General features: G+C 35.2%; 1 protein-coding gene across 1 annotated transcript; it reads right to left on the bottom strand.

Annotated features, from left to right (window-relative positions):
* Positions 1-684: 684 nt before the first annotated feature.
* Positions 685-11,621, bottom strand: LOC133243863 (RNA-binding motif protein, X chromosome-like). Its single transcript, XM_061410587.1, has 8 exons — positions 11,482-11,621; positions 10,853-10,959; positions 8,392-8,566; positions 6,597-6,734; positions 5,330-5,441; positions 4,028-4,150; positions 3,863-3,951; positions 685-3,242 (listed from the first exon to the last, which is right to left on the bottom strand). Exons 1-8 carry the CDS (start codon positions 11,588-11,590, stop codon positions 2,938-2,940), a joined length of 1,158 nt encoding a protein of 385 aa, XP_061266571.1. The 5' UTR covers positions 11,591-11,621; the 3' UTR covers positions 685-2,937.
* Between the last annotated feature and the right edge of the window lie 4,414 nt (positions 11,622-16,035).

The raw sequence follows: 16,035 nt of genomic DNA, 5'->3' as shown, positions 1-16,035 counted from the left end.
TTTTTAATAAAATATCACTTAAATTAAAGAACTTTAAACAAAAAGAACACCCATTTATTAATTGCAATACACATAAAATTTCATTCAAAACCTAAGCATTAAACATTACTTTAGGAATGGAGCTAACAGGGCTTCCAGGTGGCTAACTCTTAAAGAATCTGCCACCGAAAAAAATCCAGCATAACCAAACACAAGTAAACAGGAAAATGTCATTAACAACTGATGTAATAAGGGCCTTTAGTGAGAATCTGTCAGGTTCTAAATAGAGTCTGAATATAATGAAAGATGGGCGGGAAATTCTAAAACATTAAAGTCACTTTTGCCCTAATTCATTGATAAATGTAAAGCAATGTCAGTCAAAACTCCAATGGCTTATGGAACTATATAAAGGAAACAGCCAGAAAAATAAAAGATAAAATTGAACAATAATAGAGTTACTTCCGAAGTAATGTGCTACATGGCAATACATAGCAGAAAATTTCATTAAGAGAAGTAGAAACAAGAGCTGAGAAAAAGATGTGCATACTTTTTAACTTTTATGCTAGTTTTTACTGGAAAAATTGGTGTTTCACTAAGAAATGAAAATAATTCTATCATATATCACAGTAAGAAAAAAAATAATAGAGTAGGTATAAAAAGCCAAACTAACACTTTTAGAAAGTTATGTAACACTTTAATTTCAAGATAAAAATTCCTAACACAAAGTACTAAAAGTTTACAATACATACAGAACTAATGAAAAATCACAAATGGAAAGTTTTCTCTAACACAAAAACATCAAATAAAAACAAGCAACATACAAGAAGATAACCCCTTTAAGTCAAGACAGTTTCAAGGACTTTTTTCCACTTTTAGATGATTTAAAATTCATAGTTACTAAACACTAAACAAATTATGCCTTTATATTCAGCATACACAGCAAAGCCTGGGATACAGAGTTCTATATCAACATACAGAAGAAGAATACTTCGTTGTGCAGGTTTTTTAACACTGTTTCTAAAGCAACTTGATATTCTTTATTACTAAAAACCAGTTTAATGGCTAGGGTCAACAGAAAGGTACAACATTTCTTACATCAGGAGCATTTTCAACAGGGAATTTTACATTTCTGGGTTAACTGCCATTTTCAAATTAAGCCAACTACAGGAACCTTCAGGTCAAACTGATTTTAAAAACAGTAACTCATTACACATAAACTGTAGAGAAATTTAGTTATAGTTGAAATTTACTTTTTATTCTCTGTACTACAGACAACAAATTCATTTTTGTCGAATGAACACTTTAACAGGATAGGCCTTTAACTTTGGTTATAATTTTCAGAGTTTACTCTTTAACATGCTCAAAAACAGAATCTTTATAGCAATGTTTGGGAGAAATTATTTTCTAGGTTGCCATTCTCATATACTCACGAATGTTGTCACTATTATAACAAGATATCCTGTCAAGGATCTTTCTGTTGCTCAAAGTTTCCAGGGTAGGTAATACAGACACTATCATAATGGATTCATAGGAAATAATTAGAAATTATGCTAGGAAGTTTATATTCTTATTCAGTCCTCACAAATACTACAGCACAACTAAATGAAAGTTATGCTTTCATAATGTCTAGCATCAAAATAGCAGTTTGAGATCAGGTTGCAATTTCAGAAGTTACCAATCTAACTACTTAAAAAATATCCTGTTCTTTCTCAGCTTTGTACTAGGATCAGTAACTTACTGCTTACTTTGTTCCTGCTTACCTGGACAGTGTTGCCTTGAACTTCATGTAAATATCAATGTCACTTTCATGCACTATCCTTTGTCTTGAAAATGTATTCAACTATGCCTTTGACTTCTAACATTTGGAACAATCCTAAGAAATTTCTTAATCTGTCTTCTGAGTTTGCCTCAAATATTGTTAATTGAACCTTTAAAAAGTAAATTTCCCCTAATTTGCTGTTACTTTAAAAGGAAATTGCAAATCTCTCCACTAATTTTGCCAATTCCATTTGTCCTGCAGCTCTTATACTTGTTTCTTAATAAAAAGTTGATGTATTATTATTGATACCTAAATCTACCTATAAAAACCCTTAACTTTCCTTATAGATAAGCCTATACTTTTGGGTTAGATCAAGTACTCCAAAATGAAGTTAAAATCATCATTACTTAAAACACTGCCTTTCCAACAAATCTAGAACTATTTACTTTCATTAAGATACATACTCAGAATACTTAACTAGTTCAATCTCAACTTAGGTACAAATTGTTTTCTTTTTAATCATGGCACTTTTGTCATTAGCCACTTGAATGGCTAAGAAAATTGATACTTAACTTTAGACTTAAACATTTTAGTCATATATCTAAATTTTCTTCTGATTTATACTATTGTTTTAAAAAGTTGGACACATCATTTCAGTAAAGACGCAAACATCACTTTCAGGTTTTTTAGAGACTTGTCAAACCTTTTATACACTGCTTTCAAAAATAGCATGTAATATTTGTTAACCTAAATAGAAAGCAGGTACAGCTTGCAATGGAGAAATACCGTATTGCTTAATTCTGAATGCATTCATGTGCAAAGACACAAAGGGAAACTTTAAGCAAACAGCACAATTCACCCTCCAAACAAGTGTTTTTATGCTTGTTTAACGCACCAGTAAAATAAACAGTGGCATTTCGCAAAACACACTCTGAAAATTTAGACATTAAATTAAAAATTTTTAACTTCTATTTTTCAATTAGCAGACAACTATGAAATTACTTTGAGTAACTCTATTTTTCAACTTATCTGAATGATTCTATTTTTCAATTTATCTGAAAATTCATGGAGGGTAAAGTTTACAGCTCTTCCCTCCAAAGCCAATGCTTTTTTCTTCAGCAGTACTCAAGTATGAATTAAAACAGAAACTCACACAAAATTTTCCCATGCCAAGAAAACATGGTATGTGAGTATTATTTTTAGTATCTGTTTCGGCCTACTCTTTCAGATCGGTTTCCCCCATGACCTCCCCTGGAAGCCTCATAACCTGAGCTACTGTATGACTCATGAGGAGCAGGGTACACCCTATCCTTGGAGGATCGAAATCCTTGTTCTTGTCTTCCACCACGGTCACGACCACTTAAGTATGTATCACTTCGGCTGCATGAGTAACTTTTCTGCCCTCCTCCATTTCTATCTCTTGTACTGCTATAATCGTCATAGTGACGACCTCTGCCGTAACTCAGAGGTGGACCTCTTCCTGATACAGCACCGTGGGAGCCCCCTGTGAAATTAATAATTGATAAAATTATAAAATTTTCCCATTACTACTATAACATGACTATAAAGTACTAAATCTTTCAAAGGCTAGCCTTTATCTGCCTCTGTGGTGAAGATATGAATTAGTAGCCATGGTGAAGGGGCTTTCACATTTATTTAAAAAGAGCAGTATTTTTTAGCTCCAGTGGTTGAGAAGGCAATGGCAACCCACTCCAGTGTTCTTGCCTGGAGAATCCCAGGGACAGGGGAGCCTGGTGGGCTGCCATCTATGGGGTTGCACAGAGTCGGACATGACTGAAATGACTTAGCAGCAGTTTAAAGTAAATATTAATTTTTTGGAAAAGACTAAAATTTTGAACTTCATAATGTTCCTATGCTTCATACTCTTAATAGCACTTTTGTTTTTAAAAATGTTACAGTAATTTTTGTGATTAAAAAATGTAAGCTGCCAAATTACCCTTCATATCATTTTAAATGACTGATCAAAACTAATTCAAACCAATCAATTAGGTAGAAATTACTTTTTTTTCCCCCTGAGAAATTAGAAGTAAACTTGAGTAAATGATGTAGATCTAGCATGTCAATTCTAATTCTGTCCTTTCTGAGTTGTAACTGTACTCTTACCATAACTCCTATATGAATCCCTGTAAGAGCCTCCACTTCGATGTTCAGAATAATCTCTATCACGGCTTCCACCATAGCCATCATGATCACTAAATTTAAGAGAATTAATGTTAAAGAAAAAATTTCCGTAAGTTATTTGATTAGAAACAGAATTGTTTATAGTACCTATGTCCTCTAGAGGAATGATCATCCCAAGAACTTGAATGGCCATAATCATGGTATGCATAGTCTCTAGATGGTGGAGCATAATTCTTGGTGTCTCGCGAACTTGGATCTCTGCCTGAGTAACTTAAAACAAACAAACAAAAATAAATGAAAAGAATTCATACTGAATTCATACAGACAAAAAAAGTTTTAAATTCAAAGGATCTCAATATACTTTTCTTCAAGGAAGATATATAATGATGAACAAGAATGTAAAACACTGCTTAACATCATTATTTTTTTAGGAAGAAAAAAAGTTTTTCAATCTGAATGAGACACCTACTCTGCACCTAGTAGACAGGCTAACCCTAATATAAAGCATCAGGTGTTGGTGAGCATGCAGAAATCCTGTGTGTGCACAGTAAATAGAAAGCTGTGTCAGACTCTTAGTGACCTTGTGGACTGTAGCCCACCAGGCCCCTCTATTGATGGGATTTTTCAAGCAAGAATATGGAGTAAATTGCTGTTTTCTCATCCAGGGTATCTTCCCCACCTTGGGATTGAATCTGAGTCTCTTGCATTGGCAGGTGGGCTCTTAGCACTGCACCACCAGTGCAGTTATGGAGAAGATGAATGGTTCCTTAAAATACTGAAAATACTGTATGACCCAGGAATTCCAATTCAGAGTTTACACTCTGAATTGAAAGCAGGTACTCCAATGTTTGTACGCTTTAACCATAAAGATGGATAAACAAACAATGTTAACTATACATATAATGGTAGTTTAACCCCCACTCAAAAACTGAAGTACTGATTCATGCTTCAGCAAGGATTATCTTTGAAAACACTCACACTAATGGAAAAGCCACATATTAAAGGTCACATATTGTTAAGGCTTCCATGTGGCTCAGTTGGTAAAGCATCTGACTGCAATATGGAAGACCAGGGTCCAATCCCTCAGGAAGATCCTCTGGAGAATGGAATGGCTACCCACTACAGTATTCTGGCCTGGAGAACTCCATGGACAGTGGGGCCTGGCAGGCTACAGTGAACGTATGATATATTCAGGATTAGGTAAATTTACAGACACATGACGTAGGTGGGTGTCTCCTAGGGACACGGGGGGATAAAAATGGGAGCAACTGCTTATAGATTTTGTTTTGGGGTGATGAAATGTTTTGGAACTGAACAGAGATAGCGGTTGCAGAATTCTGAGTAGTTTAAATGCCACTGAACTGTTCACTTTTAAAATTTTGTTAGATACATTTTACCTCAACAAAATTAACTATGACTTAAAAATTCATGTATTTTATTTTTCTTTACCTGTCTTTAGTAGCATAACCATAATCTCTTGGTGACACATAGTTATCTCTCCGAGAAGACACTGGCTGTCTACGAGGACCTCCTCTGTAATTTTCTCTCCGCAATACTGGACCTTTAATTTAAAAATGCTCACATAAGTATCTCAGAATTGAGAGTAATATTTCAAAGAAAAATTCGAAAGACTGGTGTGTCTCCTCTCTCCAAAACAATTGAAAAAAAATACTTATAAAATCCGATTCATGCACATTTAGCTTGCTTTATAAATGTAATTTCTGAACATTTTATTTCCTGACATCTTCTGCTCCCTGTACATTTTGGATAATCTTTAAATTACAAGTAATAGAATCTCTCAAACTTTGAGTAAAGTCTAATTATTTTTTTGAAACTATTTTCACAGGTTCAATCACAAAGTAGTTGATTTTTTCCTAATGTTGATAAATTTAACATAAACTGCAACCTGAATTACTGACCTTTCCAAATGATAGTACTATTGAGTTCAACTACTTATTAGCAATAAAGGGCTCATTTGAAAAATGCTACCTCTTCCAAAACAGGAAAACTATTTACTGTAAATAATACTCACTTCTTGTGCTAATTCTTACTAATTCCTGGTGGTCAGACTTCTCTTGTTTTGTTTGCTCACTAGGCTAATAATCTAATGAAACTTTAGGTGTCTAAGCTTCTTTTGTATTTTGAAATCAATACCATAATACACTTAGCTTCATTAATATTCTATACATAAAAATGACAATTTGATAATGATTCAAAGTTTTTAGCTGTATCAAGAGCAAACAATGTAAAAATATGTTAAGAATCCAAACTACAGTTAATATGACAAGTTTCAGTTACTGTTTATAATTACATGAACCAGGTAGCCAATATAACATAGCTAAACTACTCTACATTCCAAATCGCTGACTCATAGGATATTAGTTTTCATGAAAATACTTGATCTTGAAACCACGTGAAAAATCCTACTAAGCAGCAAATGTTAGCAACTTCAAAAAAAAAAAAAAAACCCAAGGAATTCTCTAGCAAGCATAGATTTAAAAGAAATGTCTTCCCCACTTCTATGTTAATCACCTACCACACATCTATAATTAGATGCTAAAGAATTATTTTTCATCCACAAATCAGCTAGTGATCAACAAACATGTGCATGTAATTCTCTTTTCATTTTGCTTCTTAAAGTTAAGGATTGATTTTTAAATAGCTCACGTTTACTAACTACTCAGAAACAATAGTCTCTGTATTATATAACGTTTACCTCGTCCTCTCATTCCACTACTGCTTCGCCCTTGAACAGAAGGAGCAGATCTTTTAGGAGAAGGACCTTGAGACGGTCCTTTTTTAACTGGATAGGGTCCTCTTGAAGAGCTCGTGTTGAGACTACATCCATTATCACCTGTATTTCAATGCAATTTTTTAGGTAGAGTAAACATTCTTAAAGTTTAAGTTTTGCTTACTGTTTATAGATCTTTAATAAAGAACTACCATTGCCTTCAGCATTTGTATTTGTCTAAACCAATAAAACTATTTCCTCATGTGATACATCAGTTAGTACAATTCAGTCAGTTTGAAAAATTTATGAAATGATTAAAGAACCACTGCTGTGATAGTAGTCTGAAGAGAATAGAGGAGGTGGAGAAAAACCAGGATAAAATAAAATTTTAAACACACTGGGAGGAAAATAATTCATACAATTCTGGTGTCAAAAAAGCTTTTAAAAATGTAACACAATAGGTGTTATGTCAAAACAATAAAAAAAATATGCACCTAAAAATATAAAAAACTCCTTTTATAGGAAAAAATGCAACCTCTCCAACAACCTTGGATCATTTAGTAACCTAGTACGTATTTACTTGGAGTAAAAACAAAAAACCCTGCTTTTAAGTGAATCCACACAGATCTGCTTTGTTCAAGGATCAACCTTTACTGTTAATTTTTCAAGGAAAAGGCTATGTTCTGTTCAACTCTAATAGTATTTAAGAATGCATGGTAAGTAATGAAATCTTTTTATCTAACTAGAAAAATGTTTACAGATATATTCCAGTTACACTTGGGAGAGTACACTTTGCAGAATATGAGCTAGTAAACTTTTCTCATCTCCTGAGAAAATAACAGAACTGTGTGATCTTATAATGAACACACCCTGTAACAGAACTTTTAAAAATATTTTCTAAAAAATCACACATCTGGTTGTCAAAAACAGAAGTGAAATGTTTTATTTTTCAAGATTGGTTATTGTTAGTAGAGGAGACAAAGTTTGTTAGATATATGGAAGTTTATGAACGGAAAGTGCCTCCCTTCTTTCTTACCAAGTAAAAACTTCTTTGAAAATATTTCATAATACCATTTGCAGTAACTCACTGTTCTCTAACACACACAAACATGCATATGTATGTACATATATGTAATTATACATACAAAACAGAGGCTTTTACATCTGTATCAAAGACAACTTTTCCAAAATGCAAATGTTATTACAACAGAACCCAGGAACAAAAGCACCATATCAAAATGACAGTGGAGAATTGCATAGAGTTGTCTGCACATACATGCTCAAGACAAACACTACAAGGTCAGTCCAAAAATACACAATGTTCACCCCTGAACTGTGTTATCTGTTATGTAATCTTCAAAGTTCTCCAGTACTTTTTACAATACAGTAGGACTACTCTGAGAGTATATAAATGTCTTTTTAATAGTTTAAATAAAGTTATTTGCCAAAATTGGAAAATTCTAATGTATGATCAACAGCAATGAATTGTGTAGAAAAACTGTTAAAGAGGCATCAATAACAATGGTAAAAAAAAGAATAAAATTTAAGCCATTTCCCTGTAAGATGATGAACTTTTTTTTGCACATAAGTAATTTTATAACTACAACAATTCTTTACAACTTAGAAATAATTCTGATTATCAATAATGGTAATTTTCTCATTTAATATATTCTTGTAGATTATTCTTCTCATTAACAATGCAATAGAAATTGAGATTTACTAGATGTTCAAACTTAACAGTTTTTCAGTGCTATGGCGTCCTTGTATTTTAATACATTACCAAAGTTTCCTCCATGAGACATACGCCCTCTTGCTCCACCAGATCCTCCTCTTTCCCATCTCAGATTTCTTGGATGGCCCCTGTTTCTTGCAGGGGGTTGCAGTTTCTGTCTACCACCACTTTCAAAAGATGGTTTATTGGCTTGTTCTACTTTAATTGTTTTTCCATCCAAAAACTATAAGATTAAGTACAACATCAGTAATGTTACATAAATTTTAACTTATTATTGCAATGAATTAAATCAGTATTTTTCCCCAAAGCAAACGTTTTTTTCCTGAAATGACTGTGCTCTTCAATATGATGAACATGACTTAATTGGCAATTGCCTTTCCTAAGTCATCCAACACAAAGCGTATGTATTTACTATTAGAACTTCCTGAACGGTTCTCTGGTATTAAATGATGAGTATCTCTCCTTTACCATGAAAAAGCACACATTTTTATTTTCTATAACATGCTTCATTTTAGTAAATTTTCCATTTAAAATTTCAGTTTCCCAAGGGTATGTAAAAGTATGCCTATTACTTATTCAAAATAATTGTTCCTATCATAATTATATTTTAGCATTTGTTCTATTAGACACAAACATAAATTTTCTCAATATAACTGCTGCTCTGTATTTACTCTAGTTCTAATAATTTTCTTCATTTTTCTTTTTTTAAAAATAGAACCTTTATTTGGCCATTAACATTTCTTGCCTTATACAACTGTTTTATTTTCTGTTCCCAGGGGGTTACTGACCGTAATGCTACTTCGTATTTTTCAGAAATGCTTAAATTTAATCTTCCAATATCTGCCTTAATATTTTACAGAGACCAAAAGGAGTTTTGAAAACCTAATAGGAATCATACTATATAGACTCTTGTTATTTCACATTATTTTTGGAAAACAATTTTAAATCCTAAATTTCCACCAGGACTTCTGGCTGAAATGGCCTCTAGATCAATATAATCATCCTCAAAAGCCATTTTCCCCTCATCTTAGGGTCTCATTTTCTATATCTTGGTTCAAAATATTTTCCACAAATTCATGCAGTGTCTCTTTCCCAACTCAGGTTTTAGCAAATATTCCTAGATATACTGAAAAAAATAGTATTCACCACCCGATGAGCTCCACCAAAATTACTACTTTATTTTCCTTAACATTTCTGCGTGTAAAATTAATGTTTCTATTTGTACGTTTTTTCCCTTCACCCAGAACGCCAGTGCTTAAGAAAATAAATATTTTGTCTCATCCACAACCATTAATCAGCTAACTAAATTCAATCAATGCCTCGCAATATAACACCTATTGAATAAAAATTACTCAAGTGTAATTTCAGATTACATGTTCCAGTGCTTGACAACTAGAACAAATAAAAAAAAAAAAAAAAAAAGAGGAATTAGTTACCATCAAGTATTCTCAAGGAAAATTTATCTCTGTGACCCAAAGCTGAGTCAAACTTAACTTTTAGGTACTACCATATCTGAAAAATTAAAGGACAAGGGTCAACATGTGTCACATGTGTGAAATATACTAGAACCGTAACTGTAGATAATAGGGAATTAATGTATTTGCACTAAGGGAATGTAGAAGTTCCAGAGATAATTTAACAACAGGATATCATGAGTACAAAAGCCTATTACCCACAATATAAAATGGGGGAGATACAGACTTCCTTTTTATTTAATGTAACAATCCACAGACGGGGCACATCCTGGAGCAAACACAGTGCTCCATAGCTAGCTAAAGAAATGGGATGGGGAGGGAAGTGGGAGGGAGATAACATTTGTATGCTTATGGCTAATTCATGCTGATACACGGCAGAAACCAACACAATACTGTAAAGCAATTCTCCAATTTTTTAAAAAAGTTCAGCTTCTACGGGACAAATTTTTATTCCTAACACTGATACACTGAAGAGTGACTTAAATAGAAAATGCCAAGACTTAAAATACAGTATGAAATACGGGGAGAGTGCTGAAGGTTAAAACCTATTTGTATTTACACCTGAATGTTAATAGAAGACAGATTTAATCTGTTTTGTTAATGCTGGTATTAACTTCAATCTCTTCCCAACCAGAGGAACTAGTATTTATGTGACAAAAAGGAGTGAAGCCTTACAAAGCATTATACTACTGTAACAATAAAGAAATCTATGCTGCTGCTGCTAAGTCACTTCAGTCGTGTCCGACTCTGTGCGACCCCATAGACGGCAGCCCACCAGGCTCCCCTGTCCCTGGGGTTCTCCAGGCAAGAACGCTGGAGTGGGTTGCCATTTCCTTCTCCAGCGCATGAAAGTGAAAAGTGCAAGTGAAGTCACTCAGTCGTGTCAAACTCTGCAACCCCATGGACTGCAGCCCACCAGGCTCCTCCGCCCATGGGATTTTCCAGGCAAGAGTACTGGAGTGGGGTGCCATTGCCTTCTCCAAAAGAAATCTATAAATAGTATTAAATGAAGAACATACATTATTAAGACTTACCTTTCCATTCATTTCTTTGGCAGCATCCTTTGCATCTGCGGGGCTCTCAAAAGTAATGAAAGCAAAGCCTCTCGACTTGTTTGTGTTCCGATCCTTTATCAAGAGAACTGTAATACACGTAAATCTTTTAAATTTAAAATGTCACATAAAATTGAACTTTACTATTTTCAAAATTATCACTCCTTTGACAATTTCTCATAAGACCCTTTAACATACTTGAATGTTACCAACATAGTACAAACTTTTGAAAGTTACTTAAAAACAAAAATCTATATATCGTTTTATACATGATATAAAAATATCACATAATTTGATTTTTATATATTATTCCTAGTATTCTAAAAATGAACAGTAAATCTCAATAATTCTACTATTACCATGTCTTATTCTCTTTCACATCCCAGGACCACTAGTACATTTTAAAGGCACTGTTTTCTTCCCTTTTCAGTAAGAGGAGACCCTTTCACTGACTGCCAAGTACTTGCCCAATTAAAAAAACAAAAACCTGAAACTACTCATAGTTGTCCATGGATATATATCAAGTAGACATTTGCTTTAAAGAGTTACGTATGTTGATTCTAGAGTTCGAGTCAGTTCAGTCGCTCAGTCATATCCGATTCTAGAGTTACCTGCCACAATGTGACCATATTTCCCAAATTCAGCTTCAAGAGACTCCTCCGTTGTTTCAGCACTGAGGCCTCCTATTAACAGTTTTCCAGGCCGATCTGCTTCCATCATTTTACTGTTAGGTGGCAAAAAATATACCAAAGAACAAATTATGAGCCAAAATGTTCCAATATCATTTAAAAAGAACTGAACTTTTAAAAATGTTTACTTAAAATACAAGGAAGCTTGTAACGCAAAAAGGAAAACAAGCCCTGACCTAATGAATGCTGTTTTTTTACAGATAACAAAAACCTGTAAGTTTAAATTACATTAGAAGGCTGCTGGAAAACTGTTTTGAGCTGCAGTGTTTAAAGAATTCACTCATTAAAACCTAAATACAGTATCTAAGTTTTATAAAATGTACATAAAATACACTAAACACATTTTCAAATTTCCCCATTTTCTCACGTTTATATTGATTACACAACAAATAATCTGTAAAATACACTTAAATTTAAAAACTTCTACAATACTAAGTCATAAAAGCCACAAGAGAATAAAATACTTTGCTGAGGAAAATTTAACCTGTGGTTACTTATTTTGGTAAACTAAGAATCATAGCTCCAGACAAAATAATGTTAACTTTTATGAACATTAAAATTTGACCATTTTTGTTAAGTTAATCAACAGTTCAACATTTGAAAACTTTAGTTTTAAGTCATATAAGTAAAATGGTTCGGTATACTGGTTAAGTTTTTCAACTACTGTCACTATCTCAGAGAAAAACTGTTTAAAAAAAAAAAAGAGTGCACGTGAAACAAAATGGAGCCTGGGCTGTTACATCCAGATGCGCAATTAGCAGACTCAAGGCAAGGGAGAAAATCTGAGTTATACACCAAAGCAATATCCCATGACTAGTAGCCAGAAGCCAAGAGAGAAAAGCTGGATTAGGCACCAAAGCAACAGCCCCCACAACTAGCAGCCCCAAGCCAAGGGAGAAAAGCCAGGTTAAACACCAAAGCAATAGTCCGGTGCCCTAGCAGCCCCAAGGCAAGGAGGGGAAAAAAAAAAAAAAAAAAAAGCCAAATTACACACTAGAGTAACATTCAGCCCAACTAGCAGCCCCAAGTGGAGGGAGAAAAGTCGCGTTACCCACCAAAGCAGCATTCCGCACAACTAGCAGCCCCAAGCCAACGGAGAAAAGGCGAATTACACACCAGAGCAACATTCTGCACGACTAAGCCCCCGCAACTAGCAGCCCCAAGCCAAGGGAGAAAAGCCGGTTTACACACCAAAGCAACAGTCCGGTAAACTAGCAGCCCCAAGGCAAGGGAAACAAACAAACAAACAAACAAAAAAGCCAAATTACACACTAGAGCAACATTCAGCCCAACTAGCAGCCCCAAGTGGAGGGAGAAAAGCCGCGTTACCCACCAAAGTAGCATTCCGCACAACTAGCAGCCCCAAGCCAACGGAAAAAAGCCAAACTACACACCAGAGCAACATTCTGCACAACTAGAAGACCCTAGCGGAGGGAGAAATTTCGCATTACACACCAAAGAAGCATTCCGCGCCTCTAACAGGCACCAGCCAACGGGGGAAAAAATGCATTACACACCAAAGCAACATTCTGCATGACCAGCGGTCCCAACTGGAGAAAGAAATGGCAACCCACTCCAGTATTCGTGCCTGGAGAATCCCAGGGACGGGGGAGCCTGGTGGGCTGCGGTCTATAGGGTCGCACAGAGTCAGAGACGACTGAAGCAGCGGCCCCAAGTGGACAGCAAAAAAGCCGCATTACACACCAAAGCCACATTTTGCGAGAAACCAACGCAACATTCCACATGACTAGCAGCCCCAAACCAACGGAAAAAAGCCGAACTGCACACCAAGGCAACACTGCACACGACTAGCAGCCCCAAACCAACAGGAAAAAAATGAATTACACACCGAAAGCAACCAACATCCCGCCCTAGTAGCCATAAGCTTGTGGAGAAAGATCCAGCCTTATACATCAAAGAAAAGTTACAAAGCAAAAACAGCTTTCTCAGTCCCAGGGTAGGAGTATATGCCCAGTATATCCTCCCACAGCCAACATCCAGACATTTCAAACCCCCTTCTTCATCCCACCCCCGCTCCGCCCCCACCTCGTCCATCCCATCCCCAAGCCCTCCATTCAGACAAAAGAACCCTCAAACTTCACTGGCTTTCCATTGCTACTTCAGGCACTGATTCTCCAAGGAATAAAAATTAAAGGTATTTTTCAAGAAATAAACTAATAAGACTTTTCAGGATAATGTACACACACACACACACATATATATACATACACTCAGCTATTAGGTCTTACGGGAAAAAACCTGACAGGAAAAATCAGTCTGAGTTACCATTTTTCTCCAGTAAAAACTGACACTATACCTATAAACATGTTCTCATAAGGTATAAATCTGTTTTTTGATCTTAAAATGCCCAATTCTTTACCTTTTTTTGTCTCGTTCTTCCGAACACACACCACCAAAGCCCCTGAGTCGACCGCTAGCTAAACTAATTTTGAACGCAGCCCTGCCTCTTCCGTCAAGCGCATAAGGAACCGGATGTACGGCACGAGGAGACGAGCGTAAGGAACCTGGATGTATCGCGAGATGAGCCGCAGAGAAAGTAGGGCAGGAAGAAAATACAGAGGTGGAGGAGGGGTAAATGGAGACCTTTGAGGGAAAGTCTAAAAAAAAAACAAAAACAAAAACCAAAAATAAAAAGAGCAAAATATTCTACTAGGTTTACCAGTCGGGTTAACTTAATCACTATAAAATACAAAAGAGAACTTTTACCATCACATGTTTTCATAATTTATTGCCGTCTCATATGTCACCAATATGACCACTCTTGAGTGGCATATTCTTTAATTGTGTGATTTTCCTTTTTCTTAATACAAAAGAAAAGGATAAATAATGAAAATATTTAAACCATTTAGGAGTTAAAAGCCTTAGTGTCTTTGAAGTAAACATATTTGGAATTTTCTCATTAAGCAAATAAAGGTAATGTTTTTCACTAAAAATCCCAAAAGTAACAAAATGAAGAGATCCACTAAGGACACACTCTGCAATTTCTGTCACCTCAGCTAATGCATGTCTATACCTGAAAGAACTCTGCTGACAGATTATTTTTCCCTATATAAAATTCTTCCTTCTAGGAATTAACATGTAAAATCATATCTAATAGAAGAAAATACACTTAACGAAGAAGAGAACTAAAACTTATTTTCCAAGGGTTTCTTTAGAATTTATCTAGTTTATATAGCCATTATATATATATATATATATATATATATATATATATACACACATACATACTTATATACACATAGTCGCTTCAGTCGTGTCTGACTCTCTGCGACTCCATAGACGGCAGCCCACCAGGCTCTGCCATCCCTGGGATTCTCCAGGCAAGAACACTGGAATGGGTTGCCATTTCCTTCTCCAATGCGTGAAAGTGAAAAGTGAAAATTGAAAGGGAAGTCTCTCAGTCGTGTCCGACTGTTAGCGACCCCATGGACTGCAGCCTACCAGGCTCCTCTGTATATGGGATTTTCCAGGCAAGAGTACTGGAGTGGGGTGCCACTGCCTTCTCCAATATGCACATATGTACATAAATATTTATACATATATATTCATACATATATGAAATTTAATATACTTATATACATATATATGTAAGTATATTAAATTTTACTATTCTTATAAAGCAATACTATAGCTCCATTTTCAGTGCTTATGTCTTATTTTAATACTGATGTCTACTAATCTGTATATTTCCCCGTTTACAAAAATACTTAGAATTTCTTAGTAAGCCATTATAAATAAGTAATATAGTGTTGACTGGTTCTTCTAAAGTAGTGGTTGATCTTTCTAATATATCTTCTTTAGGTAAATCCATGGAGAAGGAAATGGCAACCCATTTTGGTATTCTTGCCTTAAGAAGCCTATGGACAGAAGAGCACTGGGGCACTGGCGAGCCCCAGTCCATGGGGTCTCAAAGAGTGGGACAAGACTGAGCAAACATACTGTAGGTAAATGGAGCTTCTGTGATGACTCAGTGGAAAAGAATCTTCCTCCAATACAGAAGACCTGAGTTTGATCCCTGGCTCAGAATGATCCCCTGAAGAAGGAAATGTCAACCCTCTCCAGTATTCTTGCCCAGAGAAGTCCATGGACAGAGGAGCCTGGCAGGTTACAGGCCATGGAGTTGCAAAGAGTCAGAGACAACTAAGCAGTCAAGAACATGTAGGTGAACAACTCAGCAGTGAAATCATGCACCAAAGGTAAACACACCTTAATATATTTGTATAAGATATAGTTTAGAAAATCGTTTTTAATGTAATGCTTACCAGTCTATTAGTATTAATGTCTTACTACAGAACCATTCTAATAGAATATGTCTATATTACTATATTCTTACTTGAAAGTTTTCCTATGGCTCTATTAGTATTAGTTACCTTTTTTCATTTCACCAGGTAAAATGGGCCCTTTGTTTTCATATCGCTTTTGGAAAGTAAATGCCATTGATGGATTTTACTGATA

The sequence above is a fragment of the Bos javanicus genome, chromosome Y (assembly GCF_032452875.1).
Source record: "Bos javanicus breed banteng chromosome Y, ARS-OSU_banteng_1.0, whole genome shotgun sequence".
Taxonomy (NCBI): Eukaryota; Metazoa; Chordata; class Mammalia; order Artiodactyla; family Bovidae; genus Bos; species Bos javanicus.
Note: the sequence above shows the minus strand (reverse complement) of the source record. Positions and strands in the feature narration are given on the sequence as shown.